This window comes from Ambystoma mexicanum, chromosome 12 (assembly GCF_040938575.1).
Source record: "Ambystoma mexicanum isolate Mex_15411 chromosome 12, UKY_AmexF1_1, whole genome shotgun sequence".
NCBI classification, from domain to species: domain Eukaryota; kingdom Metazoa; phylum Chordata; class Amphibia; order Caudata; family Ambystomatidae; genus Ambystoma; species Ambystoma mexicanum.
In genome coordinates, this window is record NC_090936.1 from 1,226,206,437 (window position 1) to 1,226,232,035 (window position 25,599).

Genomic DNA, 25,599 nt, shown 5'->3' on the forward strand with positions numbered 1-25,599 from the left:
CCTATGCACAGCATGTGATTCTAAGCAGATTAACAAACATCAGAAATGTAATTATGTATAACCAAACCTTTACTAGTGCTTGTTTTCTTGAGATGGGGTTGGAAAACACCTATAGAGTCTAGCAGACATCACTAAACTCAAAAAGGGGAAGCATTAAAAATCATTTTAGGGATAGGTAAAAAAACAATAGGGGTTTGAAGTGTTCCCTTACACCTCTAAGGCAATTCCCAAAACCAAGGAACGCCAAAACCTAAACTTAAGCAGCCTTTGCCCCTCCAGGCACAATGGCTGCATGTTTGTGAAGTGAGTGAACCAGTGGTTTTGGTTTGCTCAGGGAAAGGTTTCCTTGGGTGCGTTCTTGACCCGTTTTGCAGCCGTTGGAGCTTTTGCAGCAGGGTTGCTGGGAGATATAGTCCCCTTTCATTATTTATTCTGGCTATACTGCATCTCTTAGGGGAGATTGAGCCCAGGGAATCACACTCTTTTGACACTGTGGGATGCACATGGGCTGGTGGCCAGACCACTCGGCCACCTGTGACTCGGTTTCCCCACATAAAGGATGGTGAACAAACTCAACACAATTGCTCATGGTCAGAGCTTCGTCAGACTTCAGGTAGGGAGCTCAAGGTGGCTGTGGCCCGATGCATGATTGGGCGTCTGATACACATCCTGTGTGCTTGCCCTCTGAAGGTTTGAATATAGGGGAAATGTGTTATTGGGTGGTGGCTGCATTATGTCTGAATTGATGTAGTGTACACAACTAGAATGAAAATGTTTATTCAGGTCCCTAGAGTGCTTTAATGATAGGGGTTTCTGCACAATACCCATGTTAATCGCTGGGCGCTGTCCTCGAACGGCAGAGGACTCTGACGGGAGGAAAATGAAAGAGCCCCTGCTCTTCTCCTGAACCTGCATCCAATGGCGAAGTACTCCCTGGATCTTCACAATCCAAATTCCTTTAACATAACCAGAGAGAATCCCACCTGTGCTCCATTTTTTTTTCCAGCAGCAAAAGCTGAGCTACTTCTCTCTTGGACCCTTTGGTCCCTGAGAAAGCACCTCCTAGACCTTCTGCATCTAACCTTCTGGCTGGCGACCGAATCTCTGGAAAGTTCCGGCAGTGGGTAGGGTTGTGGACCTATGGCTGCCCAGGGCACCAGCTCACTTTCCTTGAGCCAGTTTCCTGCCAACATGCCTACCAAGTCTGTAATATAGAGTATTCAAGTAACTGCACCCCAGGATCTGGTTTATCTTTCAGCACTCACAGCCTCCCCCTGGGACACACTCAGTCACCCCTCCTGGCCAGGGGTGGTCACCTGCAGATCATGCCCTCCTGGCCAGGGGTCACCACCTGCGGAACATGCCCTCCTGGCCAGGGGGTCACCACCTGCGAATCATGCCCTCCTGGCCAGGGGTGGTGACCTGCAGATCATGCCCTCCTTGCCACCTCAGATCATGCCCTCCTGGCCAGGGGTCACCACCTGCATATTATGCCCTCCTGGCCAGGGGTGGTGACCTGCAGATCATGTCCTCCTGGCCAGGGGTCACCACCTGCAGATCATGTCCTCCTGGCCAGGGGCCACCACCTGCGGATCATGCCCTCCTGGCCAGGGGTCGCCACCTGCGGATCATGCCCTCCTGGCCAGGGGTCGCCACCTGCGGATCATGCCCTCCTGGCCAGGGGTCGCCACCTGCAGATTATGCCCTCCTGGCCAGGGGTCACCACCTGCGGATCATGCCCTCCTGGCCAGGGGTCACCACCTGCGGATCATGCCCTCCTGGCCAAGGGTCACCACCTGCGGATCATGCCCTCCTGGCCAGGGGTCACCACCTGCGGATCATGCCCTCCTGGCCAGGGGTCAGCACCTGCGGATCATGCCCTCCTGGCCAGGGGTCACCACCTGCGGATCATGCCCTCCTGGCCAGGGGTCAGCACCTGCGGATCATACCTTCCTGGCCAGGGGTCGCCACCCATGTTCTCCTGGCCAGGGGTCCGCACCTGCAGATCATGCCGTCCTGGCCAGGGGTCGCCACCTGCGGATCATGCCCTCCTGGCCAGGGTTCGTCACCTGCAGATCATGCCCTCCTGGCCAGGGGTCGCCACCTGCAGATCATGCCCTCCTGGCCAGGGGTCGCCACCTGCAGATCATGCCCTCCTGGCCAGGGGTCGCCACCTGCGGAACATGCTCTCCTGGCCAGGGGTCGCCACCTGCGGATCATGCCCTCCTGGCCAGGGGTCGTCACCTGCGGATCATGTCCTCCTGGCCAGGGGTCGCCACCTGCGGATCATGCTCTCCTGGCCAGGGGTCGCCACCTGCAGATTATGCCTTCCTGGCCAGGGGTCACCACCTGCGGATCATGTTCTCCTGGCCAGGGGTCGCCACCTGCGGATCATGCCTTCCTGGCCAGGGGTCGCCACCTGCGGATCATGCTCTCCTGGCCAGCGGTCGCCACCTGCGGATCATGCCTTCCTGGCCAGGAGTCGCCACCTGCAGATCATGCCCTCCTGGCCAGGGGTCTCCACCTGCAGATCATGCCCTCCTGGCCAGGGGTCTCCACCTGCAGATCATGCCCTCCTGGCCAGGGGTCGCCACCTGCAGATCATGCCCTCCTGGCCAGGGGTCGCCACCTGCAGATCATGCTCTCCTGGCCAGGGGTCGCCACCTGCAGATCATGCTCTCCTGGCCAGGGGTCGCCACCTGCAGATCATGCTCTCCTGGCCAGGGGTCGCCACCTGCAGATCATGCTCTCCTGGCCAGGAGTCGCCACCTGCAGATCATGCTCTCCTGGCCAGGAGTCGCCACCTGCAGATCATGCTCTCCTGGCCAGGGGTCACCACCTGCGGAACATGCCCTCGTGGCCAGGGGTCGCCACCTGCAGATCATGCCCTCCTGGCCAGGGGTCACCATCTGCGGAACATGCCCTCGTGGCCAGGGGTCACCACCTGCAGATCATGCCCTCCTGGCCAGGGGTCACCACCTGCGGATCATGCCTTCCTGGCCAGGGGTCACCACCTGCAGATCATGCCCTCCTGGCCAGGGGTCGACACCTGCGGTCCATGCAGCTTCTTTGTTGAACTTTAACTCTGACAACTACTTTTTTTTTCCACTGGAAACACTAGTCGTCATGCTCTCATTTAACCCGAGGGAAACATTGGCACATATTAGGTGCAAGCCGTCCAAAGGAACGACTTGTGCAGACTTTGAAAATCATCGACGGCTCTGCAGTGCTTTCCATTTAATTTGCCCATTGCATAACCCTGGGTTTTGCCTAAATTCTAAAAAAATACATCCATTACTGAACATAAAGTGGCTTTTGTCAAGATGGATTGCTAGAAGCTGGCTTGGTGGACAGATTTTAGGAGGCCATCTTAGATATAGTCAACAAGGAACTCGGGGGTGGGGGGGGGGGTGTTAAGCCAACACCCTTTCAAGGTAGCAATGGAGAGCAGTGAAGGCTTAGTCTCAGGAGAGCGTCTGTGGGGACAGGGGGGGCTCAAAGAATCCACACAGAAAGGCACACAATAATTCAGCTTAGACAGTCGATTATAAAGATACAGCAATTAATGTAGGCCTTTAGAAGACACTGAAAAATGAAACTAGCAGGTAGTACTATCACACCATACTCGATCATATAAATATATACAATCGTCACTGGGTAGAACTAAAAGACATCAAATAACTTAATCCAGCAATGCCGGTTAAAGTAATGTAGATGCAATGAAATGATGGTTATCAATTCCAAGTACAATATCCCAACTTTAAAAGTGCAAAGCCTAAGGTGTACGGGCCTGGCAGCCAAAAGTCTCAGGGTCCAACACAATGTTTCTCACGGGTAGAGGTTCTTTTTAAAAAAGGATGCAATGGGCTTGTGGAGGTGTTAGGGAGATTTATCATTATTGTGCTTCATCCCCTCTCCTAGGGAGACCGTGTGTGTTAGGGAGATGTATCTTTATTGTGCTTCATCCCCTCTCCTAGGGAGACAGTGTGCGTTAGGGAGATTTATCATTACTGTGCTTCATCCCCTCTCCTAGGGAGAGTGTGCGTTAGGGAGATTTATCATTATTGTGCTTCATCCCCTCTCCTAGGGAGAGTGTGCGTTAGGGAGATTTATCATTATTGTGCTTCATCCCCTCTCCTAGTGAGACCCCCAGCACGTTTTGCTGGACTTCTGGACTTTTTACTTTTAATCCTGAATGAGTAGAGCCTTTTTCCACTCATTCATTCTTTTAGGCTCTGTCTTTTGGAACTCTATTCTTTGTAAATCTACCTGTACTATGAAGATTGACCGCTCCATAGCTCTTAAAGGCATAAGTGATTTACTGCTGCAGCACAAAGATCCTTATGGAAAGCGTTGCTGTGGAACCTTGTGGTCCGCCTTTACAATTCTTTTTCCTATATCCTTAAAGTTAACTACACTTCTAAAGGATAGAGAAATACTTGGTGTCTCTCCCAAAACTCTATAATCAGAGATTGGCACACACCACCTTCAGTGGAGTGCCACAGGGGTACCTAGTATCCCCCTTCTCTCTGCTCCTGTGACTTTTTAGTCACATAGACACATAGACAATCACCTAGTTATGGCTTCTCGCAGTGGACATGTTCTACCAACTATTGTGTATTTTGTATATTGCATGCTATGTCCGTAGCTTTGGTAGTGCACAATTGGGGCAGAACCCCAATATCAGGAGACCTGCTGCCCATTTCGAGTGCATCGTCATGGAAAGGCTGACTCTGTCCAAATCTGTGCTGAGCCCGTACGGACCCTCCAGAGATCCGATCCAACCAGAGTGTGGGACTGCAGGAAGCGAAGTAGATTGACCGGGCGATCAGTGTCCTTTGTTGGAGCTGCTGAAAAGGTGTCAATACTGCAGAGTGAACCAAGAAGTTGCTGAAAGTCATGCCACAACTCCCCCCTCGAGACTGCTGCTGGAAGACACCGTCCATTGTCTTGCCTTTCATCAACAGACCAAGGAATCCAGAGGTCGGGTCCAGAGCTGCAAAATCACAGAGAAACCAGCACAAACACTTTCTTTAAACCTAAGATACTGTGAGGGGAAAAGGTATTGCTTACCTGATTCCAAGAAGTCATTCCAGAGCGCTGGAGTGCACGTAGAAGTGTCTAGGGCAACCCCCTCTTACCTCTGACCCAAGCTTTTGCTTGTGTCCCCTTCTCAAGTCTGTTTTTAGGTCTCCTTGGTTAGTTGCTAACTTGCTGCTTCAAAAACTTTAGTCACTGGAAGAAATCCACAGGAACTCTTCACTATTCGCTGTCTGCCAAGATTTCAAGCCCTCTCCCAACTGCCTTTAGCGAGGGTTGCATTTTGGGACTTTACAGGCTTGTCAGTCGAAGAAACCATCTCTATAACCTTGAACTAAGCTCATGTTGCACTAACCACTTATTTACCTCCCTTTAAGTGACTTTTCTATATGTGTTTGCAAAGTAAATGCATTAGTTTAGCTTAGTTTATTTATTTGTATTGCATCTGGGCGCATTTCTTATAAGTACATAGTTAGAGAGAACAGACCGGTTAGATACAGATCAACATACATACAGAATACTCATCCATAGCACTTGTGGTGTGAGCCTACAAATATACATTCAGTATTTACAGGTTTACTGGGGGAAGATTGCATACAAAACGAAGTGGTTGGATATGAAAAGTGTTACCGGTAGGTCCAAGATATGACAGTGTTGCAAGCAAGTGCAGGAGTAAAGAAACAGGTGTGTGCAACCTAGACAAATTCACAATAGGATATAGGAGGTATGCAGACAGTTTCAGTGTGGGATCATAAGAGGGTTGAGGTAAACTTATGGTTGACCTGGCCAGGTGAAAGGCAAGCACATCGAAGAGGGTGTTAGATGCTAGACTGAGCCCAGTCTTGTGCAGAAAGCCAGATTTTGGCTTTAATCTTAAACGAGTGGTAGGATGGTTCAGTTCCGAGTAAGTTAGGGAGAGTATTCTATAATTTAGCAGCAAGGACTGGGAAGCTAGACCCACCTGCTTTTTGCAGCTTAAATCTAGGCGTGGATAAGGTATGAGCTTGGGCAGATCTCAAAGGGCGTGATGAGGAGTGGGGGGTAAAGCCGTTAGCTAAGTAAGCAGGGGCCGGCCTGGATTGGCACTTATGGGTAAGAGCAAGGGTTTTGAGGGATAGTCTGTGCCTCACAGGGAGCCAATGTAAGCTGCGCCTGGTGTCGGAGATAAGGAGTTTCCTTTAGAGCAGACTTGATGGCATTGTTCTGCGTTACCTGTAATTTGTTGATGTTCCATTGGCTAGTTCCGAGATGAAGTGCATTGCAATAGTCGATTTTAGCCATAATGAGGGCTCTGGCTAAATTATGCAGTTGGCAGCAGTGAGGAAGGGTCTGCATGCAGTGATAAGTTTGCATGTGTAGGCTGGTGCCGAGAAACGGCGTTGGTTTGTCTGGTAAGGGATAATGTGGAATCGAGATAGATACCTAAGGTTTTTGTCTTGCCGTCAATAACGAATGTTTTGAAGGCAGGATCCAATTTATTGAGTCTGCAGTGGGAACCTAGGATAAGTAGCTCATTTTTATCGTTTAAGCACAGCCTGTGGTGTGCCATCCAGGCCACGATGACTAGGTATACATCATTAGGGGCTTTAGAGTCAGTTGCGTAGTCACCAGTGATAGGGATGAGTATCTGGGTGCAATCTGCGTAATTGGTGTAGGGGACATCCAGATGGTCAAGAATATCAAAGAGTGGCTTTGTGAAGACATTTTACAGTGTGGGTGAGACACAGGACCCTTGCACAAAACGGGTGAGGGTTCAGCGGCATCTGATGGGGAAAACACGCGCATAGTTCTATTGGCCAGAAAAGATCTGATCCACGAAGTAGCTTCATCAGAGAAGTGGGCCGCAGTTTTGAGGTGGTGGCAGAGGATTTGGTGGTTGACCAAGTCAAATACTGCTGACAGATATAACCAAAGTAGTAAGGCCATCTTACTATTGTCATTTAGATCTTCAATCTTTGATTTCAAATCAATAAGGGCAGTTTCAGTTCCGTACCTCGGTCAGAAGCCAGATTGCAGGAGGCCAACGAGTTTATAGGATTCCAAGTAGTCCTGAATTTGTAAATAGGCAGTGCAGGCCAGGATTTTCAATATGAAGTGTACCGAGGTAATAGGTCGGTAGTTAGATGGGTTGCTAGGATCAAAGGTGGTTTTTTTTATTAGAGGGATGACGCAGGCATCTTTGAGGTTGTTAGGGACTGGGCCTGATTTGATGGAAGCATTAATAAGGGTGGTGATAAAAGGGGCCAAATCATGGGCTGCATCCTTAATGACAGGGGCAGGGCAGGAATCACTTTGGCAATTTGAGGGTTTGAGTTTCTTTATAATGTTTTTCACTTCAAAGATGGAGAGCGGTGAGAAGCGGAAGGGTTTGAAGGAGGGTTTAGTAAGTGGAATTATATTAGGGGGGAATTATCCGAGATGAGGCTGCATTTTTGGGCGTTGATTTTACTTTGGAGTGTAGAGATTTTATCAAGGAGCGCTTTTTGAATATTAGTACACCATGTGGTGTCAGAGCTGCAATTGTCAAGAAGGGCTATGGGGTAATTCAAGTTCTTTCAGAATCTTGAAAAGCTCTTGCAAGTGTATTTTTTAGCAAGAAATATAGCGTCTTTGTAATTAGAGGAGGCTAGGGCAAGTGAGCTTTTGTTAGCCTCCGTGGGATGATTTTTCCAACGTGCCTCAGCGTTTCTTTTCGCTTTACATAGGTCTCTCAAGTGTGGTGAAAATCATGAGTTAAGATGGACACAAGGTTTAGGTTTTCTTAGTTTTAATGGGGCTATGGTATTTAATGCTCTTAGTGCACATTTACCGATAATATGATATCCTTGTCTTTTCCCTTTGTAACGTTGCTACAAATGTAACTGCGAACAAACACAAAAGTGAAAGTGCCCTTTGAAGTGTATTATGTAGTATTTCTTAGTGTTCTACCGTAAACGTCTGAATTATTTAAAGTGATTCTGGTGTAAATATAATAAATATATATCTGTTATATAAATGTATGTGTAAGTGCTGCTTTGTTATGCCTGTCTAGCTAGGATTCAGTGTACTTACCTACAGCTCACATCTTCCTCTTAAGATAAGCCTAACTGCTCTGCCACACTACCAAGGGCCTGAGCTAGAACAGACTGATACTAATAGTTGGGGGATCTACACACCACTGGGATAGCTTACTAAAGTCTTACTGCCAGTAGGACTTTAAGAAAACTCCCCTAAAAGGAGGTCATACATTTAAAACTAATTGAAAGTTCAACAACAATTTACCCAAGGATTTACCCAAGCTCCTTTCTTTCAACGGCGATGGGGGTTTAGGGGGCGCGATAGGGGACAAAGGGACTTGTTCCCAATGTTATCCTATGGAAGACCGGCTTGGGGCTCGGGAGGCAGGTATGCTTACTTACCCCACTGACTCAGATTTTCCCAGATGTCTTGATGGATCGTCTGGGGGCTCAATATTCCACCCTTTATTCCGGTGAGAGGTGCCCAGCGGTTGCGGGTTTGAGGATTCTTCTGGTTGGGTGTAACAGCAAGATGAAATCCCTGTCCGTGAAGAAATGCAGAAACTAACAATGCAGGCCTCCAGCGACGATCACCGTTTCCAGGCGTCCTCCCAAATGTCACAGATGCTGCTCCAGAACAGGTTCCTTTGAAGATAGGAAGCTGGAATTCAGGGAGAAGGCAACCTTTGGCACAAACTATTGACCACCAAAGGCTCAGGCTTGAACACGGAACAGTGGCAGTTCTGATGAGGTAGCACTCAAGAGAGCTGATTGGTAGTCCAGGGACACTTCTGAGGGCCGGGATGGGCTGGTTCCTCGAGAAGGCATTGAGAGGAATTGGTCCCACTAGTCCATGGGCTGAAGCATCACTCGGGGTCTTTGGAGATCAGGCAGAGGAGCATGGCTTCATCGGACCGGACACTGGAGACAGTGCTGGGCCACTTCAGGGGATGTTTTCGGGTCATCAGCGCTCTGGTTTTTCTTTGAGTGATTCTTGGCTCCAACGTAGATCTGAAGAATAGCTGCAGAAGTCCTCTTATCCAAAATCCGAGCTGGCAGGAAGACCGAACCCACCAATGGTCAGACAGACAGACACACACACGAAAAACAGCAGCTTTCCCAGGAAAATGTATGACCTTATAAGGATTTTTCTGACCGGAGAACGCAGGAAGAAGGCCAAATTACAATATGGCCAAAGAACAAGCAAAGGTCTTGTGTCCCAAACATTTTGGGGCACTAGCAACGTTTAGCAGCCATGCATGGTAAAAGCAAAAGTGCACACGAAAAATAATGCAAAAACATTAACGGTAACTGCTGCCACCAGCTTGTCTTTAGGCAGATATAAAAATAACCAAAAAGTCCCATATGTAAAATGCTACAGTGATACAAAAGTATAGCTACTGCGCTGCACTGTTAAAAAGTACAAGAATTAAAAAGGGAAACAGTTTCCCGCACCGATAGTCTGAAGGGCTGATCAGTTTCTTGATCAGGATGAGCAAAAGGGGACGCTGAAGGCTTTACTTCTACTGAAAAGTCAGGACAGGACCCAAATCAGAGCACCCTAACCCTGAGGGTCTCTCCGCGGGGCATTTCAGATTGAATCCCTGATCAGGCCTTTTATGAGGACTTGTGTTATTGAGATTTATACCGCGCACCACTGCCATTTTCATCGTCTCTAGGCACTCTGGCAGTTCTGAAAAGGAAGGAGGGGTAGTTGGTGGGAGAGCACAAAAGAGCTTTTGCTGTGTTTGTAACTTCAGTTTGGAAAAGCCGGTCTCTGTGGGTTATGTTTGCTTCTAGTCTGTATGGGTTTGGTGATGTTTTGCGGTGTGAATCTGTACGGGGTTGTTTGTGCGTCCGTGGTGTATCTTGCTGTGGAGGTTTAGTGTTTTGAGTTAAATCGGGTATCGCAGGGGTGTGCAGTTTGCTGTGCGATTTCAAGATGGTTCTTTAGTAGAAGTAGGTTTCTGTTTTAGTTGGTGGTTGTGTGCGAGTTTATAAGAACATGGAAGGTTTTTAGCAGGGTTGGTGGTGAGGGGTGAGTGCGTTCTTGTGCGTTACTTTGATGTGGTTGGGCTCAATTCCTTGTGTGGTCGTTGGCGTTAATATGCTTTCCCTTCATTCCGTCAGTCCAGATTTGGTCGTTTGGTTTGTGGCATCTCTCAGAGTGTCGTGGTCTGGTGTTTTTCATCAATAGTTTTTTCTGTTTAGGTGGGTGAATTGAAGTGCCAGATTTTTAGTTGTTGTTTCTATTTCCTTGGGGAGTGAGTTCCAAAGTTTTGCTGAAATACTAGAGAACGCTGATCCACCAAATTTCATCTTTGAGTATTGTTAGGTTCGAGGTGGATATCATTGCTGGACCGTACTGTTTGGTTTGGTTTGTAGACGGGAGATTTTTCCTGTATGAATTCCGCTCCTTGGCCGTGGATTGCTCTGTGGGTTTTGCAGAGTGTTTTGAAGTAGATTCTTTTTTTTACTGGTAGCCAATGTAGGGGAAAAGGTTGGCATTCCAATCAGGATATTGTGCAAGAGAAACGTTTAGGGTGCTTTACCTTACAAACATCAACATATACATAAAAGAGGTTCTGGGGATTACCTGAGTGCAGATCTACATTTAGGAAGCAACGGAGCACTTGACAATCACAGGGGAAAGAAGCAGAGACAAGGCAGCAGGGATCTAACAGGGGAGTTCAAACAACTTGCCAGCAAGGGACCTTCAAGCAACTAGAGGAAAGTGTAGAAAACCTAGGGATGTTCCCCCAGGTAGAGCCCAGGAATCCCTTATCCAGTGGGCCAGGACACGGCCATCACTGTTGTATCCAGTTCCTGGGGGTTCGGGGAGCAGAGGGTTATGCTTGGCAGAATATACAAGGTGAGGCACAGTACTGTACCGAGGAAGAAGAGGAGGAGGAGGATGATGATGATGATGATGACATCCCTGAGGCCTTCGTAGATTACAATGCATCCCCTCCACTGATTTAATCTTTCCTACGCCGATCCGATAAACCCTCTGTACAAAATCCCTAAGATTTCTAACCCACTTGCATCTAAGGATTATCTGCCCCAGAATCCCTGTTTTCCTGTACTTTACCCAAACAACCCAGGACATTCTTTTCCACAATGCTCTGGTTATTTTGTCCTGAACACTCGGTTTACCCTGACAAAACACTACTGTTCACACAATCCCCTATGTTCTGTTCTCCATCCCTGTCATTCTAGTCCAATTCACACATTTTCCCTATCCCATCACCTAGGATACACCGACATTCTAATCCCCCCTTTTTCCGACACAAACACCTTTACGCACCCAAGACAACGGACTAATGTAAAACCAGTCTACTTGACATGTGCTAAACCCTGCCGTCAGGCAAAGTCAGGCAATTAACCTGAATCACACACACCTGACAGCTCTTTCCTTTCCCCACACGGATAAAAGATGGGGCAAGAGAGCACAAGGAAAGCAAGGCGAGCACGGCAGACAGCACAAGGAGATGGTTAATCAGGCGCGGCAGTTCAAGAGGAGGATAAAGACAGCAGGAATCAAGAGGCTGGCGAGGAGAGAAGTGACTTTCCCCTTTTCGTCCCAGGCCCGCAGAACCTTTGTGGAAGAGAGCCTAAATCCATGAACAATAGCACAAGTGTCTTGCAGCAGATGTCAACGGTACTCGGGGCAAGCCTACACAGAAGAGTAGGAGCAAGGGAAGCTCCTGCAACCGTGGTACCGACCTCGACTCCGGAGAAGCTTAAAGCCAAGCAGTTCATCACAGTCGGTGAGTTGAGTCGAGGGGAGAGCCGATAAGAACCGGGCTGTGTTGAATGAGATTCGCAAAGTGGCAAGTTTGAACCAAGTTCAATGAACTGAAGTGTTAAGAGTGACACCAGCTGCAGCGGGAAACCGGCATCACGTGGGTGCTATCTCGGATGACTCTGGTCGATCCCCATCTGAGCAAAACTACAAGTACCAGAAGGCTGTAGGAGAGCCGTCAAAAGAGATAAGAGTGGTCATACAGAAGGTCTAGTAAAATCCCTTTACTTTGATCTACAAACTGTGTCAAAGAGAGGGAAGTGAATCCTGCATTGAAAGTAAGGGACCTTGAAAGTAAAGTGAATGGGAAAAGCAAGAGTGAACCCGACCGAGGGATGCTGACGAAGAGGGGTCCGAGCCCAACTGAGGGAGATCCAGAGGTGAAGCTATCACCCAAAGTTGATTGATAAAGGAACTATTATATAATTTGTGGAATACAAAGTCAAAGGGTCAGCGCCCAGAAGATGGGCAACCAGGGGTGAACCAATATCATCCTAAACAACTTTCATATTATTAAAGGAACTTTTGTTTGGTTGGTTGTTTGAAGACGTCAGGCCCTCAAGGGCAAGAGACTTTACAAGGAAACGAGACTTGGACATCGAGGCTCCTGATAGACTGGAACAAAACTGTCGATTTGTGCTGGGAAAGCTCAAGTGTGTGCTGTGCTCCAAGATCCCACCTTTCCCGGTGCTCAAAACGTGGGGAAGGGAGATAGATCCAAGCTAACACATCCTGACATATGATATGTGAACACTTCTTTCTTTTCTTGAAAACCATCCCACAGCCTTTTTGTATTAGTTGTAAGGTTTGGCAATAGGTTTCTTAGTATAGGCCACTAGAACTGCCTTATTTTTCATTTGATGGTCAACGCTTGTTCCCATCTTAGATTTAAGTTTACCATAGGCGTTTTTGCACCTGCATAATACATTCATTGTTCAATAAATACCCTTGAACTGTGATCACTTGTGTGTCTTACGTGTTGCCACCATGTGTTCCTCACAAAAGAAGCAGAGAGACAAGGCAGCGGGGATCTAACAGGGGAGTTCAGACAACTTGCCAACAAGGGATCTACAAGCAAACAGGGGAAAGAAGCCGAGAGACAAGGCAACAGGGATCTAAGAGGGGAGTTCAGACAACTTGCCAGCAAGGGATCGATAAGCAACCAGGGGAATTTAGCAGAGAGAGAAGGCAGCAGGGATCTAACAGGGGAGTTCAGACAACTTGCCAGCAGAGGATCCAGGGGAAAGAAGCAGAGAGACAAGACAGAGTGGATCTAACAGAGGAGTTCATACAAGGAATCTACAAGCAACCAGGGAGGGAAACAGTGGGGGCTTAGATCTCCCAGTCTCAGGTAGGGTGAGCAGTGGGGACTGATTGATGTTATGGAAACATTCCAATGGGCTCTGAACCAACATATGGGCTGAAAACATTTGCACTTAGATGCAACAATTACAAATAAGGCAATTTACTACAAATAGATCATTTACCAATGGCATACTATTAAGGGAGTTTTCCTAAAGTCCACTTGGAGGTAAGACTCTATAAAACTATCCCCTGGAATACAGGTCCCAAACTTGTAGTATAATATTGTACTACCCAAAGAATTGGTAGAATGGCAGGGCAGCCAGGCCTATTTTATGAGGAGGATGTGAGCTATAGGCAAGTACAATGAACCCAGTCAATACAATAGTCCAAAGAAACTCTTACACACTGAAAGTTATATTAATATCTACATGTATTCTTATATACACAAGGCAAGGTAAGTAAATACTATGTTATAATAACCAAAACACATGGGAAATATCAACAATACTTTTCATTGGTGACTGCTTCAATAGTAGTTGCTCGCGCTTACAACCGATACAGAAAATGACAGTAATAACACTTCCACTGTTTAAATTGTAGGGTGAGCAACCGCATTTGTTACAGAGTCACACAGAGAAAGTCTGTAGGAAGGAACGGGAGGGTTATTCAACACTATAGCAGTGATTTACTTTCTAGTAATACTTTTCAAGGCTCCTAATGCTTTAGCAGTTCAATCCCTAGCTATTCAAGAGTTCCTCAAACTCAGTGTAGGATGGGAGCAAACGTCTTATGCAGCAGCAGAAAAGGCAAAGTTCTACTTTAGTCACTTAAATAAAATACTTTAGCAAGATAACACAATGTGTAGGGACCCTGCAAAGGACTCCCTAAGAGTACAAGCTGCTAAGCCTGGGCCAGAGGTATGGGTGGGCAACCGAACACCATGCAATGCACTCCAGTCACACTGGGGCAACTATTCGGCTTGAGGTAAGTTCAACCTTGAACCCCACAGTACCTTAGGGTGATTGAAGAAAACGCAGCTGGAGGACTCTTTCCTGTACAGCAGTGAAGGATCCAGTCTCCCGATTCCTCAGTCTGGTGACGAAAGGACTCTGAATTGGATGTCCCAGCAGCAGTCGAGAGAAAGGACCCCCAGCAAGTTATTTCGCCGGTCCCCCACGTTGGTGTGCAGTTTTGGCGCCTTTTTATCAGTTCCAACAGTGAACGGTTACCGCCCTGTCGATCTTCCTCGATCCTGAAGTCCTGCACTCTGGTGAAGGGACTTGGATGAGTGGGATCATGCCCTGAAGGGCGAACTGGAGCTCATCAAAGTCCTGGGGGGATTCATCCACGCAAGGACGTTGCTCTGCAAATGGGTCGAAAGTTCCCTGGTAATCGCGGTTTGCAGCCCTGGAAGGTCACAGCAGCTCGAGGATGGCTAGATCTGCAGTTGGTCTTAGGGCTGGTTGGTCCCACCAGCCAAAGGGAAAAAGTCGTCCTCTCCGGAGCTCCTCTGTCAATAAGAAAATGGGGTCAGGACAGCAGTCGTCACTTCACGGTTACTGGAAGGGACTGCAGGCATCTCTGGTCATCTTCAGCTTCTGATCTTCTGTTCCAGTGGTAGACTTGCCTTCTGCCTCAGGAACCTCACATTTTATTCATATTTACCATTCACTCCTCTGCAAACTCTCCCAGCAGTTTACAGAAAGGGGTAGTGGCTGTCCAATCAGGACAGCTGACCCCCCCCCCCCCACCCCCCTCCCACACGCAGCCTCCAGTGGGAACTTGTTAGGCAGAATCCTGGGCAGTGCCCTTAGGGACCACTACACAAAATAAAGACTACAGGGGGTAGTACAATTTCACATTTGGTACAAGCCTGTACTACACAGTTAGAGTGGTAGCAGTAGCGGAGCAGCCAGACTTATCTCAAGAGCAAATGAGCAGTAGCAGAGATTACACAAAGGGACCACAATTACTGTGACTCAAGCAAACACTGACTCAAGGTTTTTGGTTAAAAAGTAAAAGTACATTTATTTCTAGACCATCTGTTCGCAAAACACTTCACTTCTATTAAATTAAAACCACAAGTAAAATACACTACACACAACCAATTCACTTCGTGCAGTGCATTTCAAGGTTACCTTCGGATTTGGCAGACCGGTGTTGTGAAACAAAGACGTTACCGGGGGTTGTTACGCGATCACTTTTTGACAGTAATGACAGTTTGGTCTTATGAAAGAGACGCGTACCCGCGAGAAGAAATTTTACCGTAGTCAAACACACTTAGCACATGAATTAACACAAGAGAGTTGGGGTCAAAAATCATAGGCAATACTTTTGTCAAGGCAGATAGAATCAAGAGACACTTTCTAACATGAAGATAAAAGTCAATAGGCCTGCACCAGTGTCAATGGGACAGGGGTCCTGTTGTCGAGGATCACAAGGTTAGCACAGTTCACGATTCGAGATTGCCAGGAGTACTTCGATATTGTCAAAAGGGAAGCAAATGTTATATGAGGGAAGGAAGATTAGGACAAGCCTTTGGTGAGGAGCAAAGGGTTCACCCTAGTTCCTCGAAGTCAGACACGGTACCTTATTCGTATGAAGAGCTGGTGCCACGGCAGTTGTTCCTGGTAGTTTCCTGCAGACTCATGGTTCCTGAAGCTTCAGTCGTGGGGACAAGAAGGACGACGTCTGGAGTGATCTGCACTACCCAGGGATGAAACCAGCAGCAGCAAAGCAACGGTGAATAAAAGGTGCGCTGCTTTAAAACAGGAGAGGCTCTTCAGATGGCTAGCCGGACCACTACAGCTGTGTGCAGCGATTTCGACCAAGAAGAGGATCCTCTGCCTGTGGAAGGTGAGCTGGTTGATCCCACCAAGCTCAAGAGAAGACTCCTCCAGACTGGATCTTCTCTTGTCGTTGAAGGGTAGATAGCTCAGGACTGCAGCAGGGCTTCACCGGGACTCGGGAGTTGCATCAGCCGTCTTCTTCTTCGCTTCTCTTCGGTTCCTTGCAGTTCCAGTGGCGACTGACTTCCAGCCCAAGAGTCCTGCCTTTTATGCCAAAATCCCCCATTCACACAGCCTGGCTGTCAATCACTCAGCAGGGGGATTGTCCGGGCCGGACAACCACCTCAGCCAATCAAGACAAGGTGCGACCTGGGTCTCCAAGGAGACCCTGTGCAGGGGTTGACTACCCCCTCCCTCACATTCAGCCCACCTAGACACCCAGACGCCACAAGGAGGTCTTCTGGACAGAAGCCCGCCAAAAGCCGGCGAACAAAGGAGGCAAACCTGGTTTGCTGCGCAAAGTAAAACACAAGAAGGACTTTAACAACAAGAAATAGTGATTAAACACAACCGGAGCCGAAATAAAAAGTATTTGGTCAAGCGGGTTTTAAGTTCATGGCTAATACAATAGCCTGGAACAGTACCACGTTTATATACTATAATCGCGGTAGAAAAGTTAGGGTAGATACCACTGGCAACAGCCAAGTATAAATGTTAAAAGAGTAAAACTAAGCTCAGAGAGGCTCAGACAAAAAGGGAGAGGAATTAACCCTTTCCAGTACTCCATGTAAGATGGGGTGTACTGGGTCTGCAGTTTTAAATGACTACATAAAGTAAATGGTAACTTTACCTGTTTCTGGGGGACAGTAGTCAGCCCCAGAAAAATGGAGTCTGTGGGAAGTCTAAAAGACAACCCCGTGTCACTGCACTGAAGGTGCTGTGTAACACAAAAAGTGGGGCTCATGGAGTGGTGTAGTTCCAGAGCTCAAGATCACACAAACAGTAGAAATACACATGGCAAAACACATGTAAGAGTGGGAAAAAGGTTCACACTCTTACCAGGTGGACAAAATAAACCCCTGAAATACAGCAAAGCTGCTGAGGGACTCACTAGGTGAGGGAAAATAGCCATATATGAGAATTCTCCCTAACACTACTTGTTCCATTCAGGCACTCTGGTAGACAAATTACAGGGGAGTGTTAAACTCCATCCTCCCTTCCTGACCTCACAGACACACTTGAGCCTAGGCGGGGACACAAAGGATTCCCGCCAAAGGCAAAACTCAAATTCAGAACACCCCCTCCCAGAACGGCAGAAGGGCTAACAAATGACAACCGCACAAGAAATGGCAAAACACCAGCAATTTGGACATTCCCACCAAAGATGCTGAGTGGTGTGCCTCCATCCAAGAAGCCATGTTGGAGAAGTTGGATCGGATAAAAAAAGACTAAGATACTTTAGGATTGGCAGTTGATACTCAAAACAACCCCAAACAGACTGTGGAAGACGCTCAATTCAATTTAAATTGTTTATGGGTAGCTTATTTGGTGGTGATTATCACCAATCGTAAACCTACAAGTTGTAAAGATGATGTATGCCCCATGATGACTATGAAGGCATGCGCTCCAGCTCTTATTGGAACCCTACGTACATTTGTCAATGCCTCTTTTGAGGAAAGTTATGTGCTAGACATAATTAAGGACGCCTGGATCACTCCTCTCCTAAAAAAGCCAGGTTTATGCCCTATAACACCGGCCAATTATCAGCCTATTACTAATACTTCTTTTCTTTAAACATTTTAGACTGTGTACCATATTTACAGATATCTGAATATTTGAACAATCATAAGATTTTAAATAAGCGGCAGTCGGGCTTCAGGCAAGGACACAGCATGGAAACTTTGCTACTTGAACCGAAATCGAGACCATTACAAATCATGGATAAGGGACACACTGCATTGCTTATGTTACATGACCTGTCTGCGGCTTTTGATCTGGTGGATCATCCTCTATTAATCACCAGACTTTAGGAAGTGGCTGCTTTCTCAGACAAGGCAGCACGCTGGATCGAATCATTTCCGAATAACAGATGTTGCAGAGTCTGCAGCAAAGTGGCGGAAGCAGTACCAGCACCACTGCACTATGGGGTACCCCGGGGGCATGCCTGTCGCCTGCCCTCTGTAATATTTTATCAGTTCCTCTCTTTGATCATTTGGCGGGGCACGGGATTGGATTTACCCGTTAGGTGGACGATACACAGCATATCATCCCACTCTCTAGAAACTATGAGGCAAATGTTAAAAACAAATAAAATATATGATTTGATTCAAGTGTGGACGGGTGAAAATGACCTAGCGCTTAATAAGGAAAAAACTGATGGTGGTAGGTACGGAAAAGAAAGTGCTAAAATTGGGACCAGATTATAGGCTCTTCCGGATGGCAGGCTGTGAAATTGAAACAAAGAAGAAAGTTAAAACACTTGGGCTCCCTCCATTTAGACCAAAATCTGAATATGCCTGCCCAAGTGAGCAGCCTGTTATCTTCCACAGCTTACTTCATGAAGTTGCTAGCGCAATTTCACCCTCATATTTCCCGAGCTAATTGCGAGACTGTGGCCAGAGCAATTATATACTCCAAAATTGACTACTGTAGTAGCCTTTTAGTAGGTCTCAATAAATCAGAATGTGCTAGGTTGCAAATTATACAGAATAGTGCAATTAGAGTGATCACTGGCCTAGGTAGGAGAGACCATGTCTCAGATGCTAGACACAACCTACACTGGCTCCCTATCGAGGCTAGTATTTAATTCCGCCTCCTGCTGATTACACATAAATGTATGGTGGGCTCAAGTTCGCTATATTGGAAGGATGCTTTGGTGAATAAATCTAGTACCAGGAATCTTAAATTGAACACCACCAATCAACTCAAGATCCCCAATTGCTCTCTTACTCAGGCCATTAAATGTGCATCCCTTGTGGCGGCACCCAGGGCCTGGAATGCAATCCCACCTGACCTTAGAGAACTGAATCCTACATCTCTGTTTAGCAAACAGCTCAAGACTCTGTTGTTCAGATGGTTGGCGTGATGTTCTCTGTTCACCAATGGCTTTGTTGTACATCTTTCGTACCTGTTCTTTGTCTCCGTTTGCATGTTGCGCACTTAAGCTTCCGGTTATGCAGGTGTGCATTACAAATAAAGTAAAGACGGTGGATACTGGTATCCCCTTAGCTGAGCACTCCACATAGGGTGGTATGTGCTAATCGCGCATAGATTAATGTTTTAGGGAGGATACAAAGTAACCTCTATCCTTAAGAGCAGTAGTTTATTTTTTTTACCAACTTTATTTATTTCGGTTACAGCGATAACTATGCATTACATGGATCATTGTGGTTTCCTTTATAGTTAGTATGCAAGCAGTTTGCCTTTAACCCTCCCCCCCCCCCCATTGGTCCTATCTCTGCCATCCTTTTAGTCTGTGATGCTCTGATGTGTAGGGGACCCGCCAGGGTTTTGGGCTCCCAAGAAGTTTGCTACCAGGCGGGATTGGAATGTTAGTGCCGGGAATCGGGAGTGGTAGTCCAATACTGGCGCCCAGCAGTCGGTGAAACGATGGAGCGCCCCTTCTTTCGCCGTCGTGACCTTCTCCGCCACCAGGATCTCCAAGACTTTTATCCACCAGAGCGCTAGAAGAGGACCCTCCTGAGCTTTCCATTTCCGTGCCACTGTAATTTTAGCTGCTAGCAATAGGTGTGTGAGCAGTCTGGCAGATCGGCCCGCTTTGGGGTAGCAGTCTGGGCTCGCCACCCCGAGCAGGATCACCTCCGGTTCCATCGGCGTTGGGTGATGTCTTCCACGATCTGCAGGACCTCCCTCCAGAAGGCCTGCACCACCGGGCATTCCCACCACATGTGGAAAAAGGAGCCCGCTCGCCGCAGCGTCTCCAGCAGCCCGGGTCAATGTCAGGGTTGCAATGGTGCAGGCGAACTGGGGAATAATACCAGCAATGAAGGAGCTTCAGGGCGCATTCCTTGTTTGTGATGCATCTGGATGTCGAGTTGATCCTGGACCATATCTCCACCCATGTCCAATCTTCAATGGCGTGTCCCGGGTCCGCTTCCCATCCGGACATATATGGCGGTCTGACTCTTAGGATGTCCTCCTGGAGGAGGCAGTACAGTTTGGTGATCTGACCTCTGCCTGTGCTTTCCTCTGTTGCTAGTTCGAGAGGGTGGAGGTCTCGGGTGTCTCCTTGACGGACCGCTGGCTGCGAGATCCAGTGGCAGAGCTGGATGTATGTGAACCTCTCTCCTTCTGTTAGCTGAAAGCGGGCTTTGCATTCCTCAAAGCTGAGTGGGTTGGTGGCTTCGTAGAGTTGGGAGAGGGTTCGGAGGCCTCCTTTGGTCCGTCGGCTGAAGCAAGGTGCCTCCATTCCTGGCCTGAAGTCAGGGTTCCCTATGACCGGGGAGAGCGGGCTCGGGTTCTTGGGCACCTTGCTCCTGCGACAGGCCCATGCCCATGCCTCAAGAGTCGCTTTGGTGGCTGATAGCATCTGCGGGCCATGGCTTTGTCCAGGCCCCGGGATGTATAGCATGGAGTGTAGTTTCGGCTGGCATCTGAATTGCTCTATGCAGGACCATTTGGGGGGGGGGGGGGGGGGAGACTCTCCGGGTTCGCCCAGGCCGCTGCATTCGCTAGTTGAGCCGCCAGGAAGTAGTTCATCAGATTAGGGAGCCCGAGGCCTCCCCATTTTGCAGCCCCAGTCATGACCTTTATAGGGATCCTGGCCCTGCGTCCCCTCCACAAAATTCTGCTAGTTTCCTCTGTAGCTGTTCCAGGGCCTGTTTCAGTGGGGGGGGGGGGGAGACCGGGAGAGCACAGGTACAGCAGTCTGGGGAGAAGGTTCATTTTACAAGCTGTGACCCGTCCCAGCAGCGAGATCTACTGGCTGTCTCATCATCGGAGGTCCGCGGTGGAAAGTTGGCATTGTAAAGCTGTTCCGGGTCTGCTGTGAGGCGTACTCCCAGGTATGCCATTGAAGACGAGCTCCATGTTAGTGGGCAGAATGCCTGGAGGCTGGCCACAAGGGAAGCGCTCAGGTTGACGCTCAGTGCCTCCGATTTGGAGTAGTCCACCTGGAATCCGGCCACTCTTTCAAACGCCTCTAGCTCAGTCAGGGTAGCGGGCAAGGAGAATTGACAATTGGTGATGGAGATCAGCACATCGTCGGCGTATAGGGAGATCTTGAATTGTTCGCCGTTTATCTCTAGCCCAGTGATGTTCCTGTTGTCTCGTGTCCTTTGGGCGAAGGGCTCCATGATCGTAGCAAAGATCAACGGGGAGAGCGGGCAGCCTTGTCTTGTCCCGCACGAAAGCCAGATTAGGGGTGAGGTCTTCTGATTTAGGCAGAGTGATGTTTTTGGAGCCTTGTAGTTTGCTAGCACCATTTTCTGGAATATCAGGCCCAAGCGGAACCCTCCATGGTAAGGCACATGAAGTTCCAGTCCACCCTGTCGAATGCCTTGGTGGAGTCCAAGGTCAAGACCGTTAAGCCCCGATGCTCTTGGGTCGCAATTTCGATGAGATTGATCGCTCGGCGGATGTTGTCCAAGGCGCTAGTCAAAACATGAATTTACGCCAGAGAGGCGATTCCTTACAGGACACCTTACAAAACATGAATTTACACCAAAGAGGCGATTCCTTACAGGACACCTTACAAAACATGAATTTACGCCAGAGAGGTGATTCCTTACAGGACACCTTACAAAACATGAATTTACACCAGAGGCGCGATTCCTTACAGGACACCTTACAAAACATGAATTTACGCCAGAGAGGTGATTTCTTACAGGTCACCCGCGATTACAGCAGTAACTAAGAGGAACTATCCCCTAACAGAGGTACTAACCTTAAACGTATCAAAGTTGAAAATGTACATGGAACAGGATAACAGCCCCCAAAGAAGACTTTAGGAAACAAGTCAGGGGGCACCAACACAAATATACTTGCGTCGAGTCATGGTAAAGGAACTGGTAATCATATCTAATGATTATAGAAGCTCAACTGTAGTCTTAAAAACGACCAGAGGCCGAAACATGTGTCGGCATAGCAAGCACACTGAATAAAGAAATACTATCTGCATGACTTCCAATGTACATTAATATTTGTTCATAAATTCATGTTTTGACTAGCGCCGGAGACCTGGGAGCAAACAGTTCACATTGCCAATATATTGACATAGTTGAATTGCTGGTGTAATTGACAACAGGAGTGTATTTCAGCAGCAAATAAACACCAGTTAGATCCTGGTTTTGAGTGCGCGAGGTGTATGTCAATGCACAGAATCTCAATAGTTTACTCGCATGAATGCAAACCCTGACTGATATCTTAACCCATTCTGAGATACTACACACAGACCCATCATGAAGTCATTCCAATAGTACAGCTTTGGGCCTGTTCTGTCACAGACATATTGTATACATGGATGTACCTTCTGACCCTTGGAGTGACTGTAAAAATCATCAGGCCAAACGTCCTTCCCAAACATGACGTCATCATTCAGGTAAATGAACTTCTGCGACAGGCCATCGATGCGGTGAATATGGCTCTCGATAGCGGGAGAACTGAAGGTTGGCAAGTGACTCACGTTCTGGAAAATATCCTGAAAAACACAGCTCGACTTAAAACAGATTCCTTTTTCTGACCAAATAAAATGTGATTACAAATTTTTAAAATATATACGTCTATTATTCATTTCAGACAGCATTTTCTTCGGTTAATTCACTACAAAAATACAAGTAACCAAATAAACCTCAGCTAACATATATATAAACCAGTGACTTCATGTAAAGGGCAGTCCGTCGCTGAATTTGCACATTTACTTGGAGCTTTTGTTCTGTTATGTTGGTTTATATAGCGCACTGCTGCCCTTAGCATGGTCTCCAGGAGCCCGTGTGGCGCCGGAAAAAAGCAGGCAGGGTTGGTTAGTGAGGGAGAAGCATATAATTCCTCATTAAATGGGGAGATCCACTATTCTTTTTACTTTTGTGGGTATAAGCTATTTTCAGGTCATACACACTGTCTTAAAATACATCAAGTAACTGAAATTGTTCATGTTTCTATTTTGTTTATACAGCACTACACTCCACTGCAGGATTATATCAAGCGTTCATATCGCTACTGGCAATCTCAATGGTCATTTTGACATCACAATTGACTCTTTTGGTAAACATTGCCCTCTATGCCATGAGAGCACCAATGAGGCATTGAATTTTGAACTTGGAGGTTTGACAAAACCACCCTCCGCCCCCTCAGTTCCTGAAGAAAGAGAGAGTGAAAACCCCAAAGTCCTGGCAAGAGAGTATACCAGGAGACCCGCGAATCTGGGATTCGCACCCACAAGGAAGTGTATGACAAAACCTGGCAGGAGAGTATACCAGGTACGTTGCGAGTCTGGGACCACACCCAAGTTGTATTAAGATGTGAGAAAACCTGGCGGGAGAGTATACAGGTGCTTTGTGAATCTGGGACCCGCACCTAAGTTGTGTAAAGAACTGCATGAGAGAGTCCCAAGGAAGACACATGCCCTTACGATTCGAGCTGTATCGAGTATGATAAAAAGCCTAGAGAAGGGAATCCTTTCCCCTGGAGTGAACTGCAACATCATAAAGAACTTGGTTATCCTTTTGCTGGAAAGAGACCTGGGGAAGGGAGACATTCCCAGGAACTGTGAACACCATCCAAATGGAAGCCTTTTGGTCGAGGTGTACCTTTTGTTGAACTTGAACATTTGTGCACTTTTGAAACCAAAGACAATACCCTTAATACCTTAGAGTTAGTTATTAGAATGAGAGGGCTAGGATAGGATTCCGGACAGAGACATTTTTACTTTGGACATCTTGACACCCAACAGACCCTTAGTTTTGGGTTGAGGTAGGGAAATGCCACTTAGAATAGGGATAGTGAGGCATTTTGTCTGTAATAATAGTGCATACCAGCAACTATGTGTCTGAGTCACATTCCAGGTTCTTCACAGTGAGGAAAGTCCTTATAAGGTCATGCAGTTGCCCGGGAAAGCTGCTGCTTGCGCGGGTTGGTGAGCCTTTGAGTACGTGTGGCCCAGGAAGGGGACTGGAACTGTCTGGTCCCTGTCCACATCCTTGCTTCTGGGGTGTATGTGAAAGCAGTAGTTCTCCGTGATTGGACCACTGCTGCCTGTTTGAATGGTCCAGATCCTTACCACTGGTGAGCTTGGACTTGCTTTCAGCTCCAGTTTTGTATAAGAAGAGGACTCCTGCTGCATTCTTCAGATCTACATTGGAGCCAAGAATCCTTTAAAGAACAACAGCCTGTTGACGAGCAGAGGACGACTTCTGCAGTGGACCAGCATCCCCTCCAATGATTGGACATGCTCCTCTGCCTGATCACTGAAGACCCAGAGCGGTGCTTCAGCCCTTGGACTAGTGGGATCAACTAGTCTCGAAGGCTGCATACCCCTCTCTCCTCCCCAAGAGCCTTTGCAAGTGTCTGTGCACTGCCCGGGCCACCTCCCTCGTTGGCTACCTCACCAGAATTGTCACTGTTCAATGTTCAGGCCTAGAACTTTGGTGGTCCCCAGCGGTGCCATAAGTCGCCTTCTCCCAAATGTTCAGTTTCCAATCATCAAGGGAACCTGTCCTGGAGCTGCTTCTTTGACCGTGACTGCAAGGACTCCTGTCGTTGCCTGCAAACTGTGATCGTCGCTGGAACTTGTCTTCCTTATCCTGAGAGTAAAGCCTGGTTGCTGTGGACACCTTACTTGCACTTTGAGAGGTTTGGCTTCTCTTTCTTTCCAGGTGTGTTAGCCCCCATTAAGGGCAGTGGTTGTAGTGCTCTCACCAGAGGGCGATACAGAAACTGCCTTAACACTCATTGCTTTGTTGTGTCATATAGCAGAGTGGCCAGGACAAAGGGACAAGTATTAGGAACGTGCTCTCTTTTAGCAACTTTCCCTCCATATTCTATGGACCCCCAAACCTTTTACTTTGTTTTAGACCATGTCCTGACTTTTTTCAGTGAAGTGAATCCTTCAGCTTTACTCCACTGTCCTTTCGCTGACTTGATGTGGTGATACTGACTAGTAATCCAGACTGTCAGTACTGAGAAACTAGGTTTGCCATAGTCTTTGATTGTTATCTCTTTGGGTAACTTTTTCATGCTGCACACAGCACATTGCAGTGCAATGGGGATACTTTGTAGCACCCTAGAACACACAAATGGATTTTTGGTTACTTGAAGATGTACCCAAGGACACACTGGTGGCAGCATTACTACTGCACTTTTTATTGGCCTTCTCGTCTATGCAGCGTTTGGCTACTAACAGTGGCTAGTGTCCTAACATGGCTGTGCCACAAGGCTTTTCCTTTGCTCCTTGGCCATCTTGTCTTTTTGCCTTCTTCCTGTCTTGTCAGGAAAATCCTTTTATGGTCAAGCACTTGCCCGGGAAGGCCTTGCTTTTTGCGCGTTAGCGCATGCCACGTGTGTTGGGTCCCAGGACGTGGGTTTGCGACCGTCTGGTCCCAATTCACAGACCGGTGCCATGTCTAGAGTGCACGCATGAGTCCGACCCACAGTGGTCCCCGATTGGACTCCTGCTGGTGTGCATGTGTGGGGCAGATCTTTCCATTGG

General features: G+C 47.7%; 1 protein-coding gene across 2 annotated transcripts in view; it reads right to left on the minus strand.

Moving 5' to 3' along the window:
• GNPTAB (N-acetylglucosamine-1-phosphate transferase subunits alpha and beta) overlaps positions 1 to 25,599 on the minus strand; it is a 625,912-nt gene that overhangs the window by 315,085 nt on the left and 285,228 nt on the right. For both annotated transcript variants that reach the window (XM_069629897.1, XM_069629896.1), the window contains exon 10: positions 22,423 to 22,593. In XM_069629897.1, coding sequence (XP_069485998.1) covers positions 22,423 to 22,593 — 171 coding nt within the window. The remainder of the gene's footprint in view (positions 1 to 22,422; positions 22,594 to 25,599) is intronic.